General features: G+C 36.0%; 2 protein-coding genes and 1 long non-coding RNA gene across 3 annotated transcripts; 2 read left to right on the forward strand and 1 right to left on the reverse strand.

Moving 5' to 3' along the window:
• Window positions 1-669: 669 nt before the first annotated feature.
• LOC145211362 (uncharacterized) lies at window positions 670-2,833 on the forward strand. Its single transcript, XM_080080037.1, has 6 exons — window positions 670-708; window positions 786-884; window positions 1,052-1,177; window positions 2,164-2,335; window positions 2,490-2,662; window positions 2,792-2,833. Exons 1-6 carry the CDS (start codon window positions 670-672, stop codon window positions 2,831-2,833), a joined length of 651 nt encoding a protein of 216 aa, XP_079936163.1.
• On the forward strand, window positions 2,733-26,525 carry LOC145209126 (E3 ubiquitin-protein ligase rnf213-alpha-like). Its single transcript, XM_080079376.1, has 31 exons — window positions 2,733-2,871; window positions 2,986-3,161; window positions 3,356-3,533; window positions 3,741-4,033; window positions 4,525-4,684; window positions 4,900-5,117; window positions 6,648-6,837; window positions 6,905-7,094; window positions 7,244-7,384; window positions 7,598-7,839; window positions 8,072-8,284; window positions 8,509-8,678; window positions 8,828-9,128; window positions 9,246-9,409; window positions 9,560-9,695; window positions 9,867-10,039; window positions 10,999-11,127; window positions 11,332-18,638; window positions 18,859-19,012; window positions 19,412-19,581; window positions 19,914-20,068; window positions 20,517-20,616; window positions 20,929-21,049; window positions 21,837-22,042; window positions 23,858-24,026; window positions 24,140-24,184; window positions 24,655-24,732; window positions 24,906-25,022; window positions 25,251-25,446; window positions 25,616-25,742; window positions 26,027-26,525. Exons 1-31 carry the CDS (start codon window positions 2,850-2,852, stop codon window positions 26,154-26,156), a joined length of 12,171 nt encoding a protein of 4,056 aa, XP_079935502.1. The 5' UTR covers window positions 2,733-2,849; the 3' UTR covers window positions 26,157-26,525.
• On the reverse strand, window positions 20,550-26,841 carry LOC145209127 (uncharacterized). The gene is made up of 8 exons (XR_013855012.1): window positions 26,608-26,841; window positions 25,931-26,126; window positions 25,601-25,683; window positions 25,287-25,454; window positions 24,513-24,711; window positions 24,079-24,213; window positions 23,838-24,014; window positions 20,550-20,587 (listed from the first exon to the last, which is right to left on the reverse strand). It is a non-coding gene; the product is annotated as an uncharacterized LOC145209127 (long non-coding RNA).
• Between the last annotated feature and the right edge of the window lie 518 nt (window positions 26,842-27,359).

A 27,359-nucleotide genomic window follows, 5' to 3' on the forward strand; every position in this document is an offset into this window, starting at 1 on the left:
AATCTCTGACACTTTGGATGAGTAAGCAGCAAGTCTTACACAGTAATTAAAAGGGTATTATCTTCTAACTTATTTTGCATTTATGTATGCAGTGTGAATAAAATTGACAAAATAAGGACTGATATTCAATCCATGTTCACTCAAGTTTGCATTAAATCAAATGGAAGCAAAAATCTGACTTTACTGGTGTGGAGTTTGACACTTGTGTTTTTGTTGCCACAGGTAGATATACAATTGACATTGGCACAAAATACGCAAAAAATGTTTATTATAGGTTTTAACATAAAAGTTATTCCAATTATTAAAAGTTAAAAAAACGTTCATAAACAGTACCTGTACAAAGCTAATACATTTCACTTTCAGGTAAAAGCAAAAATGTGTTGATTTATATGTTAATACTAAACATTTGTTCAACCAAATATAACAGCAGGTGTTATAATAAACTCTATCTTCTATATTCCACACATCGCATTCAATAAACTGTAAGATTATGCATTGACAGGACAAAGAAGATTTCAAGTACATTTTCCGAAAGATTAAGGAAGCCTGGATTGAGAAAGACACTGAAAAACAGTTACACAGCAGAAAAATACAGGTGAATACAATTTGTTCCTATTGACAATTACTTCACAACAAAACAAGGCTACCTCATTTAAGCAATTATTACAAATGCTTTATTGTACTCAAGACTCATTTTACACTCATGTGGTAAGAAAGAGTAGTACAGTTCTAATTGGGACAAAAATAAGATCCCAATTCAAATTTTTATAAACCTGTTGTTTTAGATTCTTAACAATCTTGTTGATTTGAAAGTTAATGATGAAGTAACAGCAGAACTGTGGAAAAAAGAAGTGAAAAGTCTCCTGAAAACTTTCTTTTTGGAGGTAATTATTGCTTAAAATATGTGGCACCACAAAACAATATTAATTAACACCAGTCTCTTGTATCTGTTTTTTTATTATTATTTTACAATGGATAAAGAAGGATATGCTAATTTTATTACCACAAGTCTTTTGAAAACCATGTATGAAATAATACGGGTTTGTTTCAGAAAATGAAGTCTGATACCAGTTTTATCCAAAATTTTGATAACACCAGCCAACTTGAGGTTGAGCCAAACAGTGTTGTGAATTTTTGTTTTCATGAAGCTATTGTGACATACATTGAGCAAGCGCAGGTAATTATGCCCCGTTTCCCTACAGGGGACACAAACTGTTTGATCTGTATTTTTCCTTAGTTTTATACTTCATTGGTCAGTGCATTGCAAAATGTTTCAAATCTTTTTCTAACTTTTAGTTACATTTACCTTTTTTAAACCCAAGTCAGAAATCAACTCCTCAAGTGCGAAACAATTTTAATTTAGCCCAGTCAGATCAGCGATTACTCTTACAGACACTTTCCACCAACAACAGAAGTCAATGCAGTATAAATTTGCAGTTTTTTTTAATTATGCACTAAACTACTACAACATGCTGGCGCAGAGACGAATTTGTGCAGCTGAGAACATGTATACTAAACTACATCTATTGACGGCTGTGACCGTTTAAATTAAACTTTTACTAGATATTTGGATTTCAAACCTGGTCTAAATAGTTTTTATGCGTGAAACTTTTTGTAAACCCAACATGTGCAAACAATGCGAAAAACAGGCACCACAAACACCACAATATAGATGAGATTAGACTGTTTAGAATAATCCATGAATGAAGTAAGAAATTAACCAAAGCTTTTCAGGCACCATATGTTGGAAAATATGTAAGAGCGAAACCTATTTATTTACATCGGTAATTTATATACAAAAACAAGGATACACTGGTGGCTGTTGGTGAAACAAGAATCTGTAATGTGACAGTCATAGCGCAAAGCTTAAACACTTGTACACTTAACAAACCCACCAAATGATATGTATGCTGGATTTTCTGCATTTCACCTAAACTGTGTAGTGTTGTCAGTTTGTGTGCACACAAGCGTAAGGGCCTACTCGTTTCTGCTTGTTAAATGCTGAATTAATCTCGAAAACCAATTATTTCAATCTTTACACTGTGCTGGGCTCTGCTTCAAAAAGCGACCACAAACATTTTTCATATAAATCTAGTTCTGTCAAAACTTTTTTATAATTTATTTGTCAGACTTACAAGACTAATTACTTCATTGTTTGGGTAGAACAAAAGTTGGTTTCAGGGAATAACAGATACCCTAACAAACAATAGTGGTGTTTTGGGAATAATTGAGGAAAAATTTTCAAAACACTGGGCTACAGCACATGGAAATGTCATTGACAAAGTCTTACATTTACTTCACCAACAAGTTGCATTCAGTTACTTTAGATTCGCTGGTAAGCAACAAACAGATGTTTTAATTGTTTTTATCGTTCTTAATAATGTATTAACACCATCAGAGTAGTCAACTTTTGTAACTCGTGAATATGAAATCAGTTATTTCAGAGATTATGTTTGTCAGCATTAAACAGGGTAAACTTCATTTGTCAGGTAATGGTGAGCAAGCAAAACGGAGTAAAAGTCAGAAAGCTTTATCTCAGTGCAAAATGGGGTTATCTTTGGCTTTGGAGATGTTCAAAACAGGATCCATAAGTGTCAAGAATTTAATGGAAATTATTCAAAGTGAAGAAACATTCATTGTTGCAGTGTCTGTTCTTAATCAAGTAAGCCTTATCTGCTGTCAATGTGATTATGCAATACGACAAATTTTTGGAAATGTTTTTGTAGGATTCCAATGTTGACAAAGAAAACAAAGAAGATGAAGATATTCTAAGGACATTGTTTCAAACCAGAGAAAGCGAATTGGCTACCCTGCAAAAATTTCAAGAAACTAACAAGCATTTTGTCAACATGTGCCAATCTGCAGCCCAAGGTTTCACAGTGTAGAACTTCAAACAATATTTCGCTGTGATAGTTTATTATCTGTACAATAAAGTAAAGATTTTTTACACTAGTTTTATTTCAGCTTCGTTTTTTCTAATTTTAGGGTCATTTCAAGATGACTGGCTTCTAAATGACATTACAAATCTTAAATGGTGTGATGTGATAAAATGCTATGATGGTAGTGATGAGGAATCAGACCCTGATCATCCTCCTGAAATTGCATTGTTTGGCTTGACAAGTGATCAACATCAAGCAATACAGGAAATACATGAAGCAAAGGTACGGTTCATTAAATACTGGCAAGGGTAAGGTTAGCTATTCAATAAGTCCATGCTATGGGTGAATAACAAATTACCATTTTCTGTCAGTCCTATCTTTTTAACAGAGCAAAAAACTGATTTAGTGAGTAATATTAAATAAAACACTAAATAGAGCTGTATTATAACGACATATTTTTAATAAAACTTTAATAGCTGGACAAAAATGAGACCATTTGGTCTTACTGGACAAATCTCTACAATGAAGCACTAACAGAAAAGAAAACTGCCACAGAAAACAATGATATCCAACTTTCTATTGATGATGTAATTGAAGGTGTGTGGAAAAAAATAGCAGCAGAATTTTGCCCATTGAAGCAACGACTGACAGATGGTGTGTATATTGTTTCTAAATTTACCGTGTTTTGCAAATTTGGGATGTTTAATAAGTAAAAGCTTGCTGGTTTTCATACTACCGGGCCTGTTGTTTCTCTCTGAACATGAAACCTCGAAACTGCTTTTAACCTCTAAAATGGGACTTTAACAAAAAAGATAAAATGATTATTTACCACTTAACACAGCAACTTTTTTCTTATTTTAGGGACTATATTGCTGTGTGAAGTTGAAAGCCTTTTCAAAAGCTGTTCATCACAAACTTCAGTAACACAATTATTGGAGGCAATTTTGCGATTTCCAACAAGAGTTGTAGCAAACAATTCCAGTAAAGACCCAACAGCCTTAGCACCAACTGACAACCAAAACATAAAAAAGAGATCAAATCAAATATGCAACTATTTTTCTCTAAAAAAGCAACAAAAGAATCTTTCCAACTTTGTTGCATTTAAAGATTCTTTAAAACTGGAAGGTGACTTTGACATTCTGGAGATAATTGAGGTAAATTTTACAAAAATAAACCAATCAATTGTTTTTAAGACTTACATTTTTAAATTAAAACATTCCCTTTTAAATTCACTTTGAGTAAAAAAATACAATCCCCAATCTGGGCAGAATTTTGCATCTTAGGGTTTGCCTGCCTGTCATTTGCAATGCTTGATCATAATACTGGTAGACAGAATTGTGACTTTTTTAATTGCCTTGGTGATCTTTTACTTTAATTACCCTTCTAAAAATGCCAGTTAAGGCAAAATTAAATCCTTTGCAGTATGTATGATTGTGATGTTTTAGTTACATTGATAATGTCCAATTTCTACAAATGGTAGGCGCTGTGTGTTTAAAAAACAATTTTACTTGCATATTTTTTAAGGAAAAATTTTATTGCTTTTATTCAAACAATAATTACACAAGTCATGCTTTAGACTTTTTAGATAGGACAGCTGGCTAAAAAGGTTCAGTGCTTATGCCCAAGACATAAGGTCTTTTTGCAGGATGAAGGAATTTTGTCTGGTGAAAAAGCTCTAAATTCCATCACTGTGTCTGTTATGAAAGCTGGAAGCTCACTTGAAGGTGTCAGTCAAGAAAAATGTGTCTTGCTTGAATCCTTTTTGGAAAAAGGGGAACTAATTGAGTGGCTGCAAATAATGAAAGGTAAAAGCAACGCAGTTTGTCTACACTTTCTTCGTACAAATTGTTCTTTAACAATCCAAAGTAATTGCTGTGGTCATGTTAAAACTGTTTAATTGTGTCTCATATTACATACATAGACCAGTAAGCAAGTTAGGCTTATTTTCCCCACATTGCTAATCAATCCCTTGGTGCATGTACAAGAAAGAGATAATTCTTAAATCTTTTTTTATGTTTAGATCGCAGTGAGGTGAAAGTTATGAGTGACCTGGCCATGATATCTGCTGGGGAATCAGTTCAGGATGTTGATCGAGTTTCATGCTTTCTAAGTGCCGTCATGGGGTTTGCACCATTTATATTTGACTTAAAAAATGATTCAGGGTTTAAAGAGGTTATTGAAGCTGTAGAGAAAGTGTGGGAACAGAAGGAAAGAGACCCAGAACTTTTGACCAAATGGGTAAGAAACAAAACTAATGATACAATTTCTTTTAATGAAGTTTTGAAAGCAAACTTATGCCATAAATTGAAACAAATGTTCTCTTTCTGTGTATAATTTTTTTATTGGGCATAATGGAAACTTTTACTCTCTATTTAGAGATTATTATGGGTCCCACATATTGATTTTACTGAAATTGTGTTTTTTTTATTTCTTTTTTTTTTCTTTTTTTTTTTTTCCCCCAAAGTTTGTCCGACTCGTTTTTCCATCAAATGTTTGATGGATTTGGATGAAATTTACACAGATGGTAGATGCAGTTGTGTAGATGTGCATCCCACTTTGTTTTTGTTGATAACCCCAGTATTTACCCCGCTAGCCCCCTAAAATTGGTTTTTTTCCCCAAAGTTTGTCCGACTCGTTTTTCCATCAAATGTTTGATGGATTTGGATGAAATTTACACAGATGGTAGATGCAGTTGTGTAGATGTGCATCCCACTTTGTTTTTGTTGATAGCCCCAGTATTTACCCCGCTAGCCCCCTAAAATGGGTGAGTTTTTAAACAGTGTCAGAATTGGCTGAAAATTGGACTTCTTGTACAGTATGCTATTTATAGGTGTCGATTGTTTTGTTTAACCTAACATTTAGGTAACATTTACCCCACAAGCCCCTAAAGTGTAAAACGTATTTGTATGTTACTGGGCACCACAAACGAAAGATTTCTTTGAAGCAATAGTGTTACAAGGGCAACCAGTTGTATGTTGCTCGTGGGTGGGTTGCTTGGTGGTCGTTTTTGCGCCATGGCAGTTAGGGGCTTGTTAACAGCCCTATGACGTCAGAAACATTAACGGTTGTTGCTCAAAACACCTCTAGTGGCCGAAATTTAAAATATTGGCGGATAGGGCTGAAATTTTGCAGTACTATTGATTAAGTCCATGTGGTTTTTATATATTTTTTAGTTTGTGTGTCGAACCCAATTAGTTGCCCTACTAGCCCCCTAAAATGGGTCAGTTTTTTAAAACGTTAAATAGGACATACTTCAAACAATATCTGGGGTGAATCTAATTTTATAGTTTGTATTCTACATAGTATTATTATTTAAGCCCAACGCAGATCACTGTGTTTTACCTTACAACACCCGACTTTCTCATGGTTATCTCTTGAATTGCATTATTTTCAACTTTGCATGTGTGGGGACCCATGAGTTTTTGCCTGCAGAAACGATTAAAGTTATAAAAGACGATGGCTAATATGGGACCCAATACAAAATAAGCATAGGAAATATATTTATGTATTAAAATAAGTTATAGTGTATATGCAAGGGCAATATGTGCTAAGCCACCCTTCTAGTTTCATTTAATACATTGGCAAAATACATTAATGATAATAATAATGGCATAATCAGACAAAAAAAATATATTTAATGCTAAAACACATTCATCCTTCAAATACATTGAAAAAATGAACATGTTAAACTGCAATATGTTATCTCTACCCACCCGGGATAAAAACAAAAGTAATCATATTTTCACAATTGATTATTTTTTAATACAGAAAGCCACAGCATTAAGTTTAGAATGGCTGAAGGGGATTAAAGATTTTCATGGGTCTGTTGAGAAATCTTCACTGCTCAAAGCACAAAACATTAATGCAAACGGAATGTACATCATTGGGGGCGGCGGAAAGAAGCCAACTGTTGCTACTTCAGTAAAACTGAAATTTGTTTCCAAAACTGATGAAATGGGTAAAAACATTGTGATCACCACGAAAATCAGGCATAACTGTCCTTTTAAACTAATGGTGTTTCCCAGATGCGAATGAAATGACCTTGACTGACCTTCAGGATTTGCAGTCACGTTTAATGTTAATTGAGGACAAGGGATTATCGGATGTGCAACTTTTTATTGACACTTTGTCACATGTTGAAAATCTTGCTCTGGCATATGTGGCACTAAAAGTGGCAGGATGCCTTCTTTTTAAAGATTGGACTGTTCAAATCAAGTATGTATACTTTAATGTCTGTAACATAAAATACACTTTTATGCTATGATATTAAACCCCTGGTACCAACCACAACATGATGTGCAGAAACATATCCAGGTTTTTTTTTAGAGAAATGACAAAAATTACTCTATTGACAACCATTGCAGGAATGAATGTGAGAACGATGACAAACCAAGCATGATAATACGGATAAGTTTTGATGCAAACAGCCCACCGATAGTATGCAGGGAAAATGCAGTGGGTGAACTACAAGACCTGATCCTTGTTATGAAAAATACATTGGCTAGGTATAAACATGTTTAAAGAACAGGGAATTCAGATGATTCTAACTTTTATCAATTAGAGATTCTTTTTTTAATTTTTTTGTGTAAATTTTTAAATAATGCAAAGAGGGCCACTATTTTTAGCAATATAATAAGGTATGAAAACAAAACATACAAATTTGAGTCCTGGCATTTTAATTATGTAGCCTTATTGAATCATTTTGTTATTATTTTTAGCTGGCGAGAAAATTTGTCAGCCAAGCGCTCAGAATTCTACCACCTAAACCACTTCAACATTCAACAAATAACATATTTATGTCATCAACTGGCTAATGCATCAGGAAATAAATATCTACCAGACCAAGTTTACACACTGATGTCAGTCATCAAACACAATATTGCCCATGATGATGTTTTAAAATGTTTGGGCGATGTCACCACAAAAGAAGAAAATGGAGTTCCTGAGGAGGAAACAGTTGGTAAATAGGAGTTTTATAGTGCAGTCAATATGTTTCTTTTTGTACATTTTCAAAGCTTTAGTTCCTAAAAGAGGTGTTGTTTTGCGATGACTTGTTAAAGTACATGGGATCAAAAATTTGTAATAGACCACTTGAGGTTATCTCATTTTACTGTTACTTCAGAATAAACGACAGCAAAAGGGAGCAATACAACTTATGTGCAATAACTGTATCACATTTTTTTGTACCACAGACTCTGAGGAACCAGAGGAACTTTCAGAATTGGAACAAAAACGAAAGCTTTTCCACGAACTCATCAATGATGATGTGTCACCTTCTGTTGCCAAAGCAGGAGTACACCAAGCAACAAACCTAGACTATGATGAAGTTTTTATGTGGTGTTTGGATAATGAAACTGAAGATGATCTGATAAGGGAATATGCTGCACATTTTGACAGTGACATTGGTACAAACTTGCTGATATGCAATATAAAGCTTGTTTTTTTGTTGTACATTTGTTAATCCTTTTATTTTCTGTTCTGTGTCTTTGATTTCAGGTCAAAAGTCCTAAAAATCTTGCAAGCATAAATTTTTTAGCCTACCTAAAAACTAAATTTTAAACATATAAAACATTGGTTTTAACTACAACGTTGCAAAGCTGTGAATTGATTACAATAACAATATTTGCAGGATTAGCAGATCTGAACATAAGTGTGGGTGTTGTTGAGTCCGTGGTCAAAGACAAATCAACTTTGTCAATACTAGAAGTTATCCACAAACTTCTAGAAGAGGAATCTAAAAATCACCGTCCAAGTGTTTGTGTCAACACAATCTGCAAGCGCTACATGGAAGAAGAATCGGTACAACACCTAAAAATAACAAACTTTAACTAAAAGCAACAAAACTATATCTGATTTGTGTGACCAAGTTATTGTACAAACCGACATACTGTTGTGAAATTTAAGAGATACCACATTCTCTATCAAATTGAGCTGATGTTTTTTATCAGAAAACTTCACTGGCTGACTGCATCAGTTTGGATCACCTGGGAAAATTTCTCAACAGCATTAGTTCAATGGTCAATCCTTCAACACTTCCTAACAGAAAAGTGCCAACAGCCCTTGTGGAAAGTGTGAATTTAGTGACTTGCCCGGAAGCAGATACTTTCACCACACTTGTTTCTATCTACATGAATTCACCAGAACAACCTTTGCCCACAGCTTCCGAAGTGCTTTTATGCACAAATGATACTACACAGAATGATGTCAGCTTGTTACTTCATCGGGCAGTTGCTGAAAATGGCATGAAAGGTTATTTTAAATTTTTACACTTTTGCCCAGTAAAGGTATCTATGCACAGAAATTTTGTGTAGTAATTTATTACTGTTCTGAAATGCAAACCTTATAATGTTATGGGGGGGTTTTCAGGCAAGGGCATTTACTGCTTGGTTCACACAGAAAAACTTGATTTTGAAGTTGCCAACTCTGTGCAAACCACTTTGACTCAACTTAAAAAGGAAAACTGTAATGAGTTTAAGCTGGTCATAATGTGTTCTGACCAGAGACACTTCATTGCATCACTCTTTCATGAGGTAACTTGTTTACACTGCATAGACAATTCAGGAACAAATAAAAAGTTAGTTGCATTGGTTAGGCTATACGTTTAAGCAAACTGAAAAGTTTTTAAGACAGTGTCAAATGAAAAAGACATACAATAAATTTAATCTTGTTTCATTTTTCAGCAAAAGGTTGACTACTCAGAACGTCATTCCCCTGAAGAAATCCAACTATATCTTAAGGAAAAGTTGAATATAGATGACCAAACTACCAATGGACACCCAACTGCATTGTTCATTACTTGCCATAAAGCAGGATTAGGTACATTAAAATTGAAATTATTTAATCCCAGCTTGGAACGTAAAAACACAGCCAAAAATTTGTGAATATTTTTTCTTCCATTATTAAAAAAAGTTTTATGAAACAAAATCATGAAAATGAACAAAATCCATTTTTATTCTTATTCTATGACTTGACTTGTTTGTAATGCAGGAAAATCCTTGTATATATCTCGAATGAAAGAAAAATTGGCTGGTGATTGCCACAGAACAACTGTGAGATTTTTGGAGAAGGACTGCAAACCTGACATGGTCCTGGAATCAATTCTTGACTCCAAAGCAAGAAATACTGATCCACATTTTGTACATTTGGATATAACACCATCAGTAAGTTGTTTATTTAATTAATACTGTACCTACTAGTTATCAGTGTAATTAACATAGAACCAGTGTTTCATACCAGAACGGAACGGAACGTTATACCGGAACGAAATAAATACTTTTTGGCTCAAATACCGGAACGAAATACCGAAATAAAAAATATTCAAAATACCGGAACGGAATACCGTTATATTTTATTCCGGTATTTCGTTCTGGACATTTGACATGAAACAATTGCTGAAAATTTCGCGCCGTTAAGATATGATAAAAATTGAGGCTCCTACAATTAACATCCGTTTGACCATTATTGACAAATGTTATATGACGTAACAACTACCGACAATAATTTTTGTGTGTTGCAACTTTCTTTCTTTTTTTCGCTTAATAGTTGTAAAGACCACAAAGAAATGTTCTTTTTTAAGACCGAAATACCGAAAAATACCGTTATAATTTTATTTCGGTCAGACCGGAACGAAATGCAAATATCGGTCCAGAACGAAATAACGAAATAAATAATTTGCTCAGAACGAATAACGTTATTTGGTTTCGTTCCGTTCCGGTATGAAACACTGCATAGAACAAGCCTATCATTTACACTGATTTATCTGTGAATGCAAGCATGCTGTTCTAAGTTTGTTTTGGGTGCTCTCATCTAGATTTCACACAAATTCTGCATTAACATAGTTGACAGTATCACTGCCTAAAGTCTCGTTTTAATTTAGAGTTCGACAAACCCATATACAGTGAACGGAATGTAATTATTTGTAAGCTACATTCAATGCAACTTCACAGATCTTGGGTAAGGCCAGGGGCATACAAAATGTGACTGATTTTAGGTCTATACATTCTTGCAGATATTAGTGCCCTGCCTTTTAGGTAATACTGCTTTAACAACAACAGTACAAAATGATTTTTTCAAATGTGTGACCCCATTTTTCAGTTCATCGTAATACTTGATTTTAAAGGTGCAAAATGGAATCAACTATTTTCTTTTCAACCTGGTCATCCTGGGGTCGTTTGAAGACAGTCTTGGATTTTTGTGGAGAAAACATAACTCCCATGTTTATTGCATTGAATATACTTGCATGCAAAAGGTTTGATGGTTGTGGTGTTGTATTGAATGCTGAAACACTTTTGTTAGCTTAAATTTTATAATTAGTTAACCATTTTGCTTTTTGTAATTGGATGTTTATTTGCAGCTTTTAACGCCTTTCATCTACATAATATTTTTTTTACCTTTTTCTGTAAACAAAGCTTTCTCCACTGGCCAGTGATAACAAACTTTTTGTAATTTGTAGGTGGATGTTCTCGACCAATTGCTGCTTCTCCTTCCAAGGGTAACATGCTTGTCTCCAAAACAAATTATTGAAGGTGAGTTGGCTAAGAATGAAGCTACTGTCGGAATGGACCAGCAGGAATTTGCCAGTGAAACATTTCAGCGACCTTACCAGTACTTGAAAAGACACAAGCAAAACCTTGATAACTTCAGCTACACACAAACAGTTATAGATGCAGTGACAGGAAAGGAGAAGGATGAGTCAAACCCACCTGAAGGAAATCCAGAAGAACTATTGGAGACTCTTCTTCACCACTGCAGTGTAAAAGATCCATCTTGGTCTGAAACCCGACACTTTGCCAGCTTTCTTAACTGCCAGCTGAGAGATTGTGAAAAGTCTGTGTTCTGCAATGTCCAGCTCATGGGACATGACTCTGGTCTTACTGGTTTTAAAAACTTTGTCGTTAAATTCATGATACGTATGTCTCAGGATTTTGCAACCCCATCATTGGATGATGTCAGTCAAGGACGTGGACAGGGGAAGGATGTTTTTGAGCAGCATCAGCTAAGAAGAAGCTGGGAGCAAAGCAATCATCCATATCTTTTCTTCAATGAGGATCGGATGTCAATGACGTTCCTGAATTTCAAAATCAATCCAAATGGGGATTTGCTTGCTTCCAAAACAAACCAGCTAATAGAGCAAAGAATTATGGACAAGAAATTAGTAAGAGGGCTAGAACTACAGAGAGTGGATCTTCAGCAAAACTTTGACAACTTCTCTCGCCACAAAAAACTTGAGACCTTGTACCAGGTGTTTGGAATCAAGGGCATTGTGAAGGATCCAGACCCAACATATGAACTGACAACAGACAATGTGGTTAAAATGCTTGCAATCCATATGAGATTCAGATGTGATATTCCTGTAATCATTATGGGAGAAACTGGATGTGGAAAAACCAGGATGGTTGAGTTCATGAGCAAACTAAAATCTACTGGAGTGAATTCAGCTGATTGCAAACCAGAAGATATGATAAGGAACATGGTGATCGTGAAGGTGCATGGTGGTATTACAGTTACGCACATTCAGAAGAAAGTTTCTGAAGCATCAGATCTTGCTGAAGAGAACAAGGACAAGACTGACACTTTGCTGTTTCTGGATGAGGCAAACACAACAGAAGGAATTTATGCTATCAAAGAATTTGTATGTGATGGAAGCATCTGTGGAAAGGCGATCAAGAAATCTAGTTTGAACATTGTTGCTGCTTGTAACCCATACAGAAAACACAGCCCTGAAGCTATTAAGAGAATGGAAAATGCTGGACTTGGATTTAAAGTGAAAACAGATGACACCACAGACAAACTTGGTGAAATTCCCATGAGATGTCTTGTTTATAGAGTAATAGCTCTTCCACCCAGCATGCACCCACTTGTTTGGGATTTTGGCCAACTAAAGAATGTTGCAGAGAAGGTTTACATTGAGCAAATGGTTGATCATGAATCAATCCGCCAGTGTGTGTCCTCACAGAGTGAGAGAAATTTAATTGTTCATGTTCTAACTTCATCCCAGGCTTACATGAGAGAAAATCGCCAGGAATGTTTGTTTGTCAGTTTGCGTGATGTCGAGCGATGTCTGGTGAGCTTCAAGTGGTTCTTTCACAACAGACAGTGGCTCTTTGATTTGGATAAAGTTACCAGGGATACTTCAACTCATCAGCAACCTACTGTAGCTGTCAAATCCTTAATTCAAGCTGTTGGAATGTGCTACCATGTAACACTGTCTGAGAGGACCGATTACAGACAAATGCTTTCCAATTGTCTTGCCAACTTTCAGATCACAATGACAGAATCGGAGATAGAGCAGGAGATCACAGCCTGCCAGTCTGTGTTTCTAGAAGCTATTACCCTTGGAGATGATATTGCTTCCAATGAAGCACTGAGAGAAAATGTTTTTATGATTGTAATGTGCACTGAGATGCGGATTCCACTCTTCCTCATCGGTAAACCTGGAAGTTCAAAATCCCTGGCAAAGACCATTGTTACAGATGCCATGCAAGGTTCCAACTCAAACAATGAAGTCTTTCAGAAACTCAAACAGATCCATGTTTTGTCTTTCCAGTGTAGTCCAGTAACCGATGCAGTTGGCATTGAAAGTGTGTTCAAACAATGTGCCAGTCTGCAGGAAAAGCAAGATGTTACAAAATTTGTGGCTGTTGTAGTCCTGGACGAAATCGGCTTGGCTGAGGATTCACCAAAAATGCCGTTGAAAGTTTTGCATCCATTACTTGAGAGTGGTGTCACAAACAGTGAACTAACCACTTATGATAGTCGCCAAAACGAAAGTCAAACTCAGAAGAGAGTTGGTTTTGTTGGGATTTCGAACTGGGCTCTGGACCCTGCAAAGATGAACAGGGGTCTCTTTGTCCACAGAGGGGCACCAACTAAGGATGATCTGAAACTAACAGCTAGAGGCATTTTTTCCTCTGAGACCACACAGTATGATGAGGTCTCAAAAATAGTGGATGCAGTAACAACATCTTATCTGCAAATTGAAGAGGAAAGGATGCAACGACACAATGAAACTGGTGGTGAGCTTAATCTGTGTGACAGGGAATTCTTTGGCTTGAGGGATTACTACGGTCTTCTAAAGATGATTTATGCTGTTTTTTGTGATGACAAGACAACACCACATTTCTTTGATGTCTTTTATGCAGTGCAGAGAAACTTTAATGGAGCCAAATTTGACTGTATGGATATTTTCATCAAAAACTTTGCACCAATATGGCCAGATGAAAAAATTCCAGAGGTTACCTTGGAAACCATGATACAAGATAACTTACGACTTCAGGATGAAGAAGACACTCACTTTTGTGAGACTCGGTATCTTCTTTTGATGACCAACCATTTGGCAGCAGTGGATCTTCTTGGAAATATCACTGAAACACAAAAGTTTGAGGTGGTTTTTGGCTCAAGCTTTCCACAAGATAACAACTACACTGAGAAATGTCGCAACATCAACCGAATCAAGATGTGCATGGAAGCTGGTAACACAGTCCTCCTGCTTAACTTGAAGGATCTTTATGAATCTTTGTATGATGCATTGAACCAGCATTATGTGACCTTTGCAGGTCAAAGGTATGTGGATCTTGGTCTTGGTGGCCACAGAGTAAAATGCCGTGTGCATAAAGAGTTTAGACTCATCGTAATGGAAAATCAGAATGTTGTCTATGACGAGTTTCCAATTCCTCTCATTAACAGACTTGAAAAACACATTTTCACCACAAGAAGTCTTTTAAATCCTCAACAAAAGACAGACGCTCAGAGATTGGAGAAATGGGTTGGAGAATTCTCGCACATCACCCAATCTCGGAACAAGGAGGAAGTTAAGTTCACAGAACAAGACAGTTTTGTTGGATACATGGATGACACAGCTGGATCTGCAGTCATGACCGCTGGAAAAGGAACCAAGACCTATGAATCTGCACAAACCCTGCTCTTAAACACAGCAACATGCGACAGTGTGCTACGCTTGGAAAGCTCTGGGCTCTGGAAAGAGGCTCAAAAATGGCAAAAGAAATATTTTGACAGCCAACATCATGATAACTTGTTTAGTTTGCTTAAAAGTTGCTGTGAAGCCCATTGGGAGACTGGTATACTGTTGATAGATGTAACCTCATTCTCACATATTCTATCACAAACTGATCAAAGGATCCTAGAAAAGTCACTAGATTTGCAGAAATATGCAATCATGCTGATCACCTTACAGCAGTTTAAAACCGCTGATGAGTTTTCTGAAAAAATTCGAAACTTTATCACCAAAATCAAATCAACAAAACCAATGGATGATGAGGTTCGAACATTTATTTTGCTTATCCAGTGTCCACAGGCTCACACACCACTAAATCTTACAGCTTGTGCCAAGTATGCAGTAACAAATGTACTTCAAAATCAGGAAGAGGAACTCAAATCACACTATGCTCGCCTCATTGTTGCCTTTCTCTTCACTGTTGAGCGACATTCTACACACGATGCAAGAAATCAAGTCAAAAGTTACATTAGCGCAAAGTGGACCAATGTGTATGTTGATGAGTTAAGAGTAACCACAGACTATCTGGGTCCGCCTAGCAAAATCCGAAACATGAGTTTAGGAGACTTGTTTGCTTTTGGAGCCCAAGTAAAGTTACATGAATATCCAGGACAAAAAACTTCCACCAACTTTGCTAATCCAGATTTTCTAATTGATCTTCACCATTTGCTCTGCCATTCCTTATCTCTGGCCATAACCAAACTCAAACCAGATTTTCCATCAGCCGATGTCAGCAGATATGGTAACTTATTTGCTGCATTTTCTACTGATGACATTTTTTGCCGGGAGTTTGTCAACCTTATCAAGCAAAACATAGTTGATTTGGCAAATGAAAGAGAAGGCCAGGGTTCAAACTGGATTTCAAATTTAGCAGCATCCTCTATGTCTCTTCAGGAAGGAGGAAGCTTTACTAAAACTCTGTGGCTTTATCTGAAGAAAATTGCATCCACCATGTTGGCTTACATCATCAGTGAAATCGACGAGGATCAAAATCTTAACATACTTTGGGGTCCACTAACATCAAACTCGAATCGACACCTAAAGCAGGTTTGGATAAAGATGTTTATGGAGAAAATGATTTTTGGACTTTCATGGGACAACTATGACAAAGTGCAGCAGTTTGTTGTCAAAGGGTCAGAAAACTTTGTTTGCCAATTTCCCTTCAGTCGAAAACTTCTGAGGCATTTTCAGAAACATTGGGAACTTTTACAACATCAGCAAAATGCTTCTGAGCACTTTCACACCATATTAAAGGGCACAAAACTGAACGGATTGCTAGAATACACTTTTGAAACTGAGGCTACTCAGGTTTTAAAATGTTTTGTCCATGACCTGGTGCATTTGTACTACAAATGTGGATCAGGTGAACCACTGGAGTATCAATTCATTGCAGATGCTTTGATCAGTATTTATGGGCAAAAGCAATGGGACCTAGATGATGATATAACCAACAAAAGCAATCTCCCTGCTCTATTGTTTGTTTTAATGACACAGTTTTCCCAACAGTTAAACCAAGTAGGCATTATCTTGAAAGTCTTTCCAAGCATACTGAAGAAAGACAATGTTGCTATGTGGCTGAACAAGCAAAATGGAAAAACCAAACCCACAATTCAACTGGAAGTATTTAGTGCTGCTTTGGACTTGATCAAACAGAAGTCTGATGAGCTAAAAACGGTTGAAAACTATCACGATTGGGCTTCTCTGATTAGAGAGATTGGGCCAGTTGCAGAATCAATTTTGAAAAACCCTGAAACTGAGACTCAACGAAAAACCTGGAAGGCTCTGGCATTTGGTGCACTCTTTCTGGAACAACTTGTCCCTGCTGGTTTAAATGAAGAAGCATACAGGGGCTACATTGAGGTTCTTCTACCTTCATCAAAACGTTTGTGGAAAGGTGCATTAAAAGTTGGTTTAAACAATGAGAAGTATCTGAACACTCTGGTCAAAAACCTGAATGGAAGTGTCAACAAAATAAGAGTGATGTGTTTACTTGACTGGCAGGATATTGTATGCAAGCAGTGCAAACGTGCTACCGTAGTTGATCCAGTAGTTCTGCCATGCAAACACTTCATGTGCTTAAAGTGCACTGAATTCCTTTTGATGGACCGTTGTTGTCCAACATGCAGAGCTGAGATTCCTCAAGATTTTGAGTTTCAACCATCTGTCTTTTCACCAGAGCAAAAATCTGACATGGATGTGCTTTCAGGAAACTGCACAAGTTTTTTCTTAGAATACCTTTCAACGCTTTGCTTTCCAGCTCCAGGCTCAATGGCCATTCAGGCAGATGCTAAGAAACATGTTACCGATGCCTTGCACAACCTTGTGATCCAAGATAAAGCAACACGAAAATTGTCTCCACTACAATCATCAGCACTTGATGACACACCAACAGTAAGGTCATTTATTCTGCAGTTGCTGCTGCGTTATGACCGTAATGAAATCCAAGAAGAACTAGAATCCCATTTCACAACTGTTGGTCGAGTTCTGGAAAGTAAACAGGATCTGATGATGGTTTATATTCGTTGTATTGAAGACTCATTGCACCAGCAAGTGGAAAATATATCGATGCCTCATCTGCTACAAGAACAAATTGTCAAAGTGCAGAATGAAGATTTCAATGGCCAGTTGCAGCATCTTGATGTGGTAGCCAATTTAAGGTACATCTTGCAGACCGTGATTGCCCAAATGTACCAGGAACTAGTTAATGGAGAGGAAGATCAATCCTTGTACAACAACATACAAAACCTGTCAGAATTAGCTTCAGAAAATTTAAAAGCTTTTGTCACAAAAAGTTTCTGCAGGCGCTATGGGATTGGTATGTTTCCACAGTTGATGGAGCATGAGCACTTCCAGAAGGTTATCCCACAATATTTGCTCACCGATTATGATGACCAACTACTAAATCAAACAAGTCTTTTGATTGTCGCTGGTAAGGCAGTGGAAACTACAAAGCAAAAACTGAATGAAATCATGCATGATGATAATCCTGACAGTCTGGATGCAATCTTTACTGAGGTTAACCAACAATCGGCAGTGCAAGTAATCCTTGGTACTTTGTTGTGGTCAGGAATTGAATCAGAAACTGTTGGAAATAAAATAAAACTTTCAACATGTGGATCTATACTTGACAGCATGCAGCAAAAAGCCTTCATCAGTAATAAGGTTTACAACGCATCAAATGGTCTACGCCACCACCTATCAACAGTCAGAACAGAAGGCCAATTTATGGATAACATTATCTCTGAATTATTTATGTCCGCTGTTATGGCAACAGCTTCATGTTCTGACAATCTTTTGTTGCCTTTACATGACCTACAAATTGATCAAAATGTCAGCACAAAGTTTTTGCCAACAATGACAGAGTCTTCCTATTTCAAAGTAAAATCGTTTGTTCAAACATGGCTAAGTGATTATAATAAGCAACCACCAAAAATGTATGTTTGCCCAAACAACCACCCTTACTTAGTGGGTGATTGCACAAAAGTGGTTTACACTGGAACTCTTTGTCCTGAATGTAAGCTGCCCATCGGAGGGGTTAAAGGAAAAAGAGATGGGGACCTGATGCCTGGAAACAGAGCTGGTGAACTGACAGAAGAAAGTCAAGCGGGATACAAGTTACCACAACCTGAAGATCGTGGTGAGCAATCTGCCCCTGAACGACAGTGCAACAAACTGAGTGTCTGCGTTATCAGATTTCTTCTTCATTCCAACTTGCTGGTTAATGTGGAAAATTCGGATGTTCAAAGGTAAACCAAAAGAAGTTTTTTTTGTAAAATTTATAACTCCTGTTTAATAATTTCGTGACATGCTTAATGCAACTTTATTTTGCAACACTAACCACTAAATTATATTTTGTATCTTTTAAACTCGTCTTTAGTTTTCAGTATACGTTACAGATACTTTTCAGTATACATAACAAAATTTAAATTACTTACTCAATCTGTTTCTGTTGTTTCATATCCATAGAATGTTTGGTGTGTCTGGGATCACTGAGGCAAAGCAAATGCTTGTTTCACATCTTCAGAAAGACTTGCAGCAGCTTGCGAACTCAATGGGCAAAAGTGTGGAAGACTCAGCTTTACTTTTGCATCAAATTTTCAAACAAATATCACAATCAGAGGTAGTTACACTACAACATACATATCCTAAAATGCAATGCCTGAAAAACAATAAATGATCCAATGTAATTAAAGTAAAGCCTCCACTTAAGTCTGAAACTTTACAAGTACAAGACAAAAAAGTAGCCCAGTGCAACCTGACTATAACATAGTTATAGACAATTTTTAACAGTTTAAGCATTTAACACTTTCTTCCTGTGACTTCATCTTTTAAAACATGATAAACAGTATAGTTTACTTTTACAAAACTACTAATTACATGTTTTGCATGACTACATGATGTCCTAATAACTGTAGCCTAAACTTACAGTTACCAATTTCGACTGTTCAGTTTCTGGGCAAATATATTTGAAATATATTTAATCAAACAAAATTTTAAACTGCAAAATATGTTACTGCAGGAACAAAACAACTGTCTGGATGTAGGCTTCTCATCAATGAAATCCAGAGAAAACTGGGAAACTGAATTTCAGCGTTGCTATCTTACACCAATATTTGCGAAAGCAGACAGAATGATCAATGAGGCAAGAAACTTGGTTTTGGATGCAAAAAAACAAAGTGACTTAGAAAAGTAAGTTAGACATTTTTTTATTAACACGAAAGTCTACTACATTGACTCTGATATTTAACACAGTTATCCTGCTCCTGTCAAAAAATTCCAAAAAATGTACAAACATTGCAAACTATTACAAAGACACCAACACATTTTTTAGGGTGAGCTAAATGGTAGATAACGAATAGTGACAATTTTTAGCTAATTCAGTGGTTCAGAACCTGTAGTTACTTTGTGATAGTTTGCAAAAACCTGTGGCCCCTAACTGGACTGTGACATGGTTCCAGGGGTGTTTGTAAGCGTAAAAAGCTTAATCTTATGCATTAAAATATAATTGAATTATCACTTAGGCTTGTGTTTGAAATACCAAATGGAGAGACACAAGAAGATGAAGTTGTTGCTGACATTGTTTCCTGGAACCATCCGTCATTGTGGCAGTATCACATCAACATAACCCTTGAACACTTGCGCCAAACCCTAAGTGGAACAGTGACCAGCAAATCAGGTATCATATAGAGACCCGCTAAAATATGTCATGTGTATTTGGACCCTTACTGATAAGGATGACACATCCCTGATACATATAAAATAGAACATAAAACTTGGAGAAATAGTATTGTGCAGACTAGGTGCATAAAATTAACTAAGATATAAAACATGTAACAAACCAAGTATCTGTGAGATATTCCTCAGTCCACAAAAAGATACAGTACAAAAGCCAAAAACAAATGATTCAATTTGACCACACCTGTCAATGGACACACTATGATGGCAAGAAATTGTGCAAATTGCATTAGGATACAGTAACAAGTATGATAGCACAACATAATCATGTTAAAAAAGTATTACAAAATCCCTAAAAACATTCCATATACCATCCAACAAATAGACAAAAACAGAAACAAAACAAATTTGGTAATTGGACTGATGTTAATCATCTGGTGTTATTTTAGATGAAGGTGCAGTTTTGCAATTGATTTTGGAAAGCCACAATCTTCCAATTCTTAGCCACTTGAAACTTATACTGGAAATACAAACAGCACTGGTTGAAAGGTTTGCCCCTGTTGTGTAATTTTGATATTTCAAATGTTTAAATACATTGAACTGACATGGTAGATCATAACTTGTTCCAATAATTCCCTGTGCTAGAATGGATGCTCATAATTAAAACACACATAAAAAGTAAACCAGGCAAAATCTGTTTATTTCAAATAAATATAAGTGATCCTGGTTCTTCTATCGATGATATTACACACTCTGCAATAAGTTATAAATTGTTTGTTTGCAACAAAATCATGTTTGGGTCAATCATAAGAGATTGGAATATGTTACCACACTCCATGTGACACTGATTTGTATGTGTAGATATCGGCAAAGGGTTGATGTAAATGATGTAAACACCATCACTATAGAAAGTTACTTGGAATCAAGTGACTGCATTATACATAAAGATAAATTCAATGCCTACATAAACCTTTGGAATGAGGTAAGTCAGCTATGAAATGTAAAAAAGTGAGAATGTGTAATTGCATGTTTTTCATTTGTTGTGATGTAATGGTCTTTACAAACTGAGTTCAAATGCACGAATCAATGTGCTTTCTGATTGCTATTCTAAGCCATAACCATTATAGCCAAAAAAGTTAATTGGCATACAGATGTAAAAAGGTTCCAGATGCCTGGCATACACTAGTAATAGTAAATTCTGAACATAACTGTTTTGAAGTATAGTTAGCAATTGTGATTTCAAATGTTATACTTTGCTATAGTTAGTCGGAGTGCAAGTGCAATCAAAGGCATGCCCCAAAAACCACTTATAGCGGTATCAATGTAAAAGCATCGAGCCAATAAATGATAAGCTTCACTTTGGTTCCCCAGCATTTGCTTGGTCATTGAGAACCAGTTTCTTCTGTGGTGTATGCCCCCGTTGTGGCATTTCTAAGATTAGGTGAGGCATAGGTTTTTACCCTGTTACTCCCAATAAACAGGAGTGCTGTTGGATGGCAACACTAGCCAATACGGCCAATCTCTCGTCACCAACTGCACTGATGACACCTTATAGGCCGAAACAGTGTGCACTTTCTGCACTTAAACTGGTTCATAAGCTTGAACGGATTTCAACATAGTTATGTGCACAACAAGAAAATGGTTTAACAACTGATATTATCTCTAAATTATATTATCTCAGTGTCTAAATTACTTGATATTTTAATATGGCACTCAAGCCATACAATAAACCATGCAAAGCTGCAAATATATAACCTTGTCACCAACAGGTGAGACATCAACTAAAAATGGAAATTGGATCGCATCTGCCAAGTGAATATTTTGAACAAGACCTACACTTTCGAAGCCCAGTGTCAATGTTTTTACCCAGTCCAGTGGACAGAGGCCAATGTGCACTGCTATTTACCCAATATGTTATCCAGCAACAAAACAAACTTTTGCTGGAATGTGCAGAGATGATGAACCCAAGACCAAAGTAAGAGTGTTAAGGGCATTTGATATCATTTACCAGTACAATAGCCAGTAAAACAGTGCAACTACACAGCTTATGCAGAACTATACATTTTGTCATGTGTCATTTATAATTTGAATAATGCAATAAAAAGCATTACTTAGGTAACAAATTCACCACACACTGAATTCAGTCTGTGCATTTCTAACGAAACACTGGGGATATCGCTTTCACCCAGAAATATGGCATTGCCAGTCCTTAACAGAAAATCGTTATTTGTAATAAAAAGCAATGCAACAACAAAATAAACTAGAAGGGTGGCTTTCCGATATACTTCCATTTTATATATTCTATACGATATTTACCAATTTACTATACACATCATTTGATCCACACATATGATTGTTTTTGTAAACAAAAACTAATGGGTCCCCACACTCATGTTTGTGCGGATTTACGGTAAACAAATGTTGCGGTGACTTTTAGATTTTTAAAAACAAATTTTTAGAAAGCATTAACCCAACAATAAAAAAATTGTTCGTATTCTTTTTGCACTATTATTGTCATATAATTACAAAAACATTAAAAAAGAACGAAACAAATACTTTAATTTAATCTCTTGCTTTGACCCAGATATTGTCGTACCATTGACCTGCAGTAACCTCTCAGGGTGCACACGCCAAACGACTGTTTGACCTATTGACACCGTTTTCAATAGCACGCCGTCCTTACTGTTCAACAAAACCGTTTAACCTAATTTATACATGCCTTGAGTGTTGATTCCTAAATTGATAGCAAAAAAACACTACATTATGATGAAAGAAAGTTCTGAACTGTGTTAGTAATACCTACTAGTTGACCTTAAGTAACCCATGGTCATGCGGCGGCCAACCTGACAACGAGCATTTAAAAAAACACACATTTATCTTGCAAAAATGTCAAGTTTGATTTTTCAACTTTATTTTGATTAACAAGTTTTGCTTGACATATCTGAAACCGAAGCACGCTTATTAGGTTTAAATCACGTCATAGGTGTGAAACCTTCGCCAAAACTGAAAATGTGAGTGACAACTTAATAAAACGAAATAGCATTGCTGTGCAAAACAGCTGATTTCTAATCACCGAAACGACGTCTCGTAAAACGTCTGTCCGACGTCAAGCTGAGCCCTCCTGCTATCGTAAACCAGTGAGTTACTCTCTTGGGACTTCTGCCTACAGTGTCTTTCTTGACCAAACGAGCGTTAGACACATTTACGTTTCGGGGGCCTGTGGGTAAACCGCTGGGTAATTCGGGGTCAAACTTCTGGAGGATCAAGTTTGGATTAATAACTAACATATGTCCAAATTTGAAGCACTCTTTCTTTACCAAACCAGCGTTACAAACCAGCGTTAAAAATTTTACGTTTTCGGGGCCTGTGGGTGAACCGCTGGGTCATTCAGGGTCAAACTTCAGGAGGATCAAATTTTGGTTAATAACTAATATCTGACAAAATTTAAACAAATTTGAAGCACTCTTTCTTGACCAAATGCATATAACAAACCATGTTTTAAAAAATTTGCATTTTGGGGGCCTGTGGGTGAACCACTGGGTAATTCGGGGTCAAACTTCAGGAGGATCAAATTTAGATTAATAACTAACATCTGTCCAAATTTGAATAAATTTGAAGCACTCTTTCTTGACCAAATGCGTTTAACAAACCAGCGTTAGACAGAAAAAAGAAAAAAAAAATACGGACAAAAACAATATGTGTCCCCTTCAGGGAAGGGGACCCATAATTATAACTATTTGTTGACACTTTATGTGCAAAACATACTTTACCAGAAGTTTTTCTGTTTTAGATTTGAGGAAGTCAAAATTTCTGAACTTTCATCAAGTGACATTGTTTCCATAAAAAACGAGCAAATTTTTCTACCTTACATCTTGGCAAATGCACAATATGAAGCCACAATGACTCCATCTGGGTCAAAACATGAAATTGTGTACAGAATTCCAGCACTAGAAAAACAGGTTGGCAAAATTGATAGTTAAGAAATAATTTAAAAGTTTAGAAATGCATTACCTGTTTTAGTTGCACTGCACTACAAACACCTTATTTACAAATGGTTTGATTAATTTTTTAGATTCTTCAACGATACATCATGCACAAGAAACTGATTGATAGAACGGTAGGTTAACAACTTTTGTGTTGGTTAAACTACACAATAAAAGGATAGTTGTAAAAGCATATAGAGCCAATAAATGATAAGCTGCAGACAGTGCACACTGTTTCGACCTATAAGGATAGTTTCTTTGTAACAGAAAATCTTTGTTCATCATGCGCCTAATTATTGCTAAGCCTATTTAAGTGATTATCCTGAATCAGAAACCAGTACAAGTTTATTGTTATTCCAATCCTTATGCAGAAAACCAGTGGTTCCCGACCTCGAGTTTGCAAACTCCATGAATGCTAAAATGTTACAATGATTTTCTAGTTTTTTAAAAGGGGGTACTTACACGACAGCCACAGGTTTGTCAGATTTTTAAAAGAGTTCTGCCACTACAAAACTGTTGACACCACTGATTGAAACACATTATTTGTGTAAAATGGAAATTATCTACATGCACAAATTTCCCATTGACAATCAGATTTTTTCAGAGCGTTCCATGTGTTGAGTTTCTTCAAGACACTGGCATGGCAAAAGAATTTTTGATGCTGCAAAAGAATGTAAAGCAGGTGAATTAAAACTTAATACCCCACTGAATGAATAATAGCTTAATTCTTGTTTATTATGATACCATAAAACATTGAGATATAAAAAGGGAATTAGTACCATACAAAATGAAAGCACCATTGTGACATGCCAGTATCCTAGATCTTCTTTTACAGGATGATTTATGTTTTTTCAGGAAAAGCTTTCAGTTAAACTGGTTCAGAAGCTTGAAGATCTAAAAGGGACAACAACAATGCCAGCCATATGTGAGGCTGTTCGTACGCTAACACTTGTGGTAAAGTACTTATCCAAGGTGAGTGATTTACCAATGCTTCTTAGCTTAAAACATTATATTTTGTAACACACAGTGCAGTGACAATTAACGCAGTTTTACCAAATTTAGACAAAAGTAAGAGATAAAAGTCTATGTAGCAATCAGAAAGTATACCCTGTAAAATTAAGCGTACCAAGCTGTACTGACATGTAAGGCAAAAGTTAGATGTAACTGTATTTGCTCAAAACCGTGTTGTCTCCAATTTAGATGAAAAGCGATGAAAAAATGGATCTGAACACTTACATCCGAAAAGACTTGATGCTGTCCCCAGAAGAGGCCGAGTTAATTCCAAATTCTTCCAAACTTTGTCACACAAGGGCATTATTTGAGTGGTTTGCTTGGCAACGATCAATTAAGTATTCTCAGTTGGAGCAGGACCCATTCCGTAACATTGTTAAACCAGGTATAAACCTTAAAAAACAAACATCTTTTGCATTCTTGAAATACAGAGTGACAAACAGTTTGCTGTAAACTGTAATGTCAGCCTACAAGTGCAACATGTGTAATGAAACACATTTAGAGACGTGTTATTTTTCTGTACATTTTTATATGCTTACCTTTGTTTGTAACAGAGAATCAAGAACTGATTCCAAATGAAGTCAGTGTAAAAGATTTCCTGTCACAAATCAACATTGAAGAGCTACAAATAGAAATTAACTCCCTTCTCATCATGAAAGATGACTTAAATGTTGAATCAGGGTGGGTATTTTGTACAAGGCGTGGAATTTGTCACAATTTGTGTATTAGTAACAGTAAAAGCACATGCTAGTTTGCAACTATGCCTAATCCATGCACGTTATGGGTTCTACCCTACAGTTGTCTCAAATTTTCTCTTGTAGACATTATGCATCAATATATGTTCTACTAGGTATTGCTATTTGCCTTACCTATTAGAGAAAGCCATGTCATAAAACCATGTTATCTAAAAACACAGCCAAACAAATACTTGATATGCATGTACATCTATTTTTTTTTTTTTTTAGGCTCAAATACTACTTGGAGCCCTTTGCTGATGATCGAAACATGGAATTCAACTGGATAGATCAATTGCCGGAAGAAATACTTGTAAAGCATGCTGTTGACCTGTTCAAAAATTCAGCACAATTTATGTAGTTATTAGACCTGCACTGACTAGAGGATGTACCATGAAACTATTCCTACATCACAGTTTTAATTGTGTTTTATTAGATTCTGTATATTTCTTGTATTTAATGACTTTTTTCATTTTTAACCACCATTAAAGTATGTTCTATATTCTTTATTCCTATTAGTTCCACTTCTTTAGTTTTTATATTTAGTGTGATTGTAAACTTTCGAAATGTACATATTTTACAACATTTCCTTCACATGGGCCTTTATTATTAGAAAATAATTTCCATGTGTAAATCGTTTTTGTTTTTTCATTTCTTCACAAATTCTCTTGATTTTCTTCCACTGTATAAAAATCATTCTTTGACCAAGTAGCAAACCAGATAAACACTATTTGACCAAGATTATCTCAGGTGTAACCTGCACCATGCAACTAAAGGCCCGTTTACACTATGTGTAGCACGCTCGCTCAAACCTGCGTAAGTTTGTTTGTTTCATTTTTTCTGCCTGGTTTCGCGCTTGACTGATTTCAGGCGCTCATGTCTCGTAGAAATGAGCGAGTGATCGCCTGCCGAGCGTTTTTCTGCGTATCAAGCTGCTTGAACCTGCGCAAGCGGTCTGTGTTATCGATGTGTACGAGTTTCTGATTGGAAAAAGTTGGTTCATTTTCCAAAAATAAATGATGGCACGCTATTTGCCTTCATTTTAAGTAAATATTACATGGTTATAATTGCATGTTGTGTTTTATAGTGTTCAAATATTGTAATTAATTGCATTTAAAATATACATTTAGCCTAGCACAGAGAACTACATGTTATAGAAACATGAAAGTGAGATAAACATGCCACTAATTTATACAACAACATCAAGAACAATCCTGTATGATTACCAAGAATCAAAATCATGTTTACTAACAAAATATGATTTAATTTAGATAGATACAACATTTTTCGATCTGAAATAGGTGACAACAAATTTACGTGGTAAATTCTGGTCATCAACAGTTGCTGTAAGATAAAAAAAGGCGTCTAGTACACTATTTAGTAAACTTAGGTACGCACCGATAATCGCAGTGTAAACGGAAGGGGTCGCAAGGTAAGGTTAGGTTAGGCGCCGCTAAGCATAGTGTAAACGGGCCTTAACTCCAAAAAAGTTTAGTCCAGTTACCGGTTTTGCATCGACTCTGCAACTTTTAAAAATGTTGACAGTTAGGGCTTTTAGGGTCTA

Source organism: Phallusia mammillata, chromosome 1 (genome assembly GCF_965637545.1).
Source record: "Phallusia mammillata chromosome 1, kaPhaMamm4.hap1.1, whole genome shotgun sequence".
Lineage (NCBI taxonomy): Eukaryota > Metazoa > Chordata > Ascidiacea > Phlebobranchia > Ascidiidae > Phallusia > Phallusia mammillata.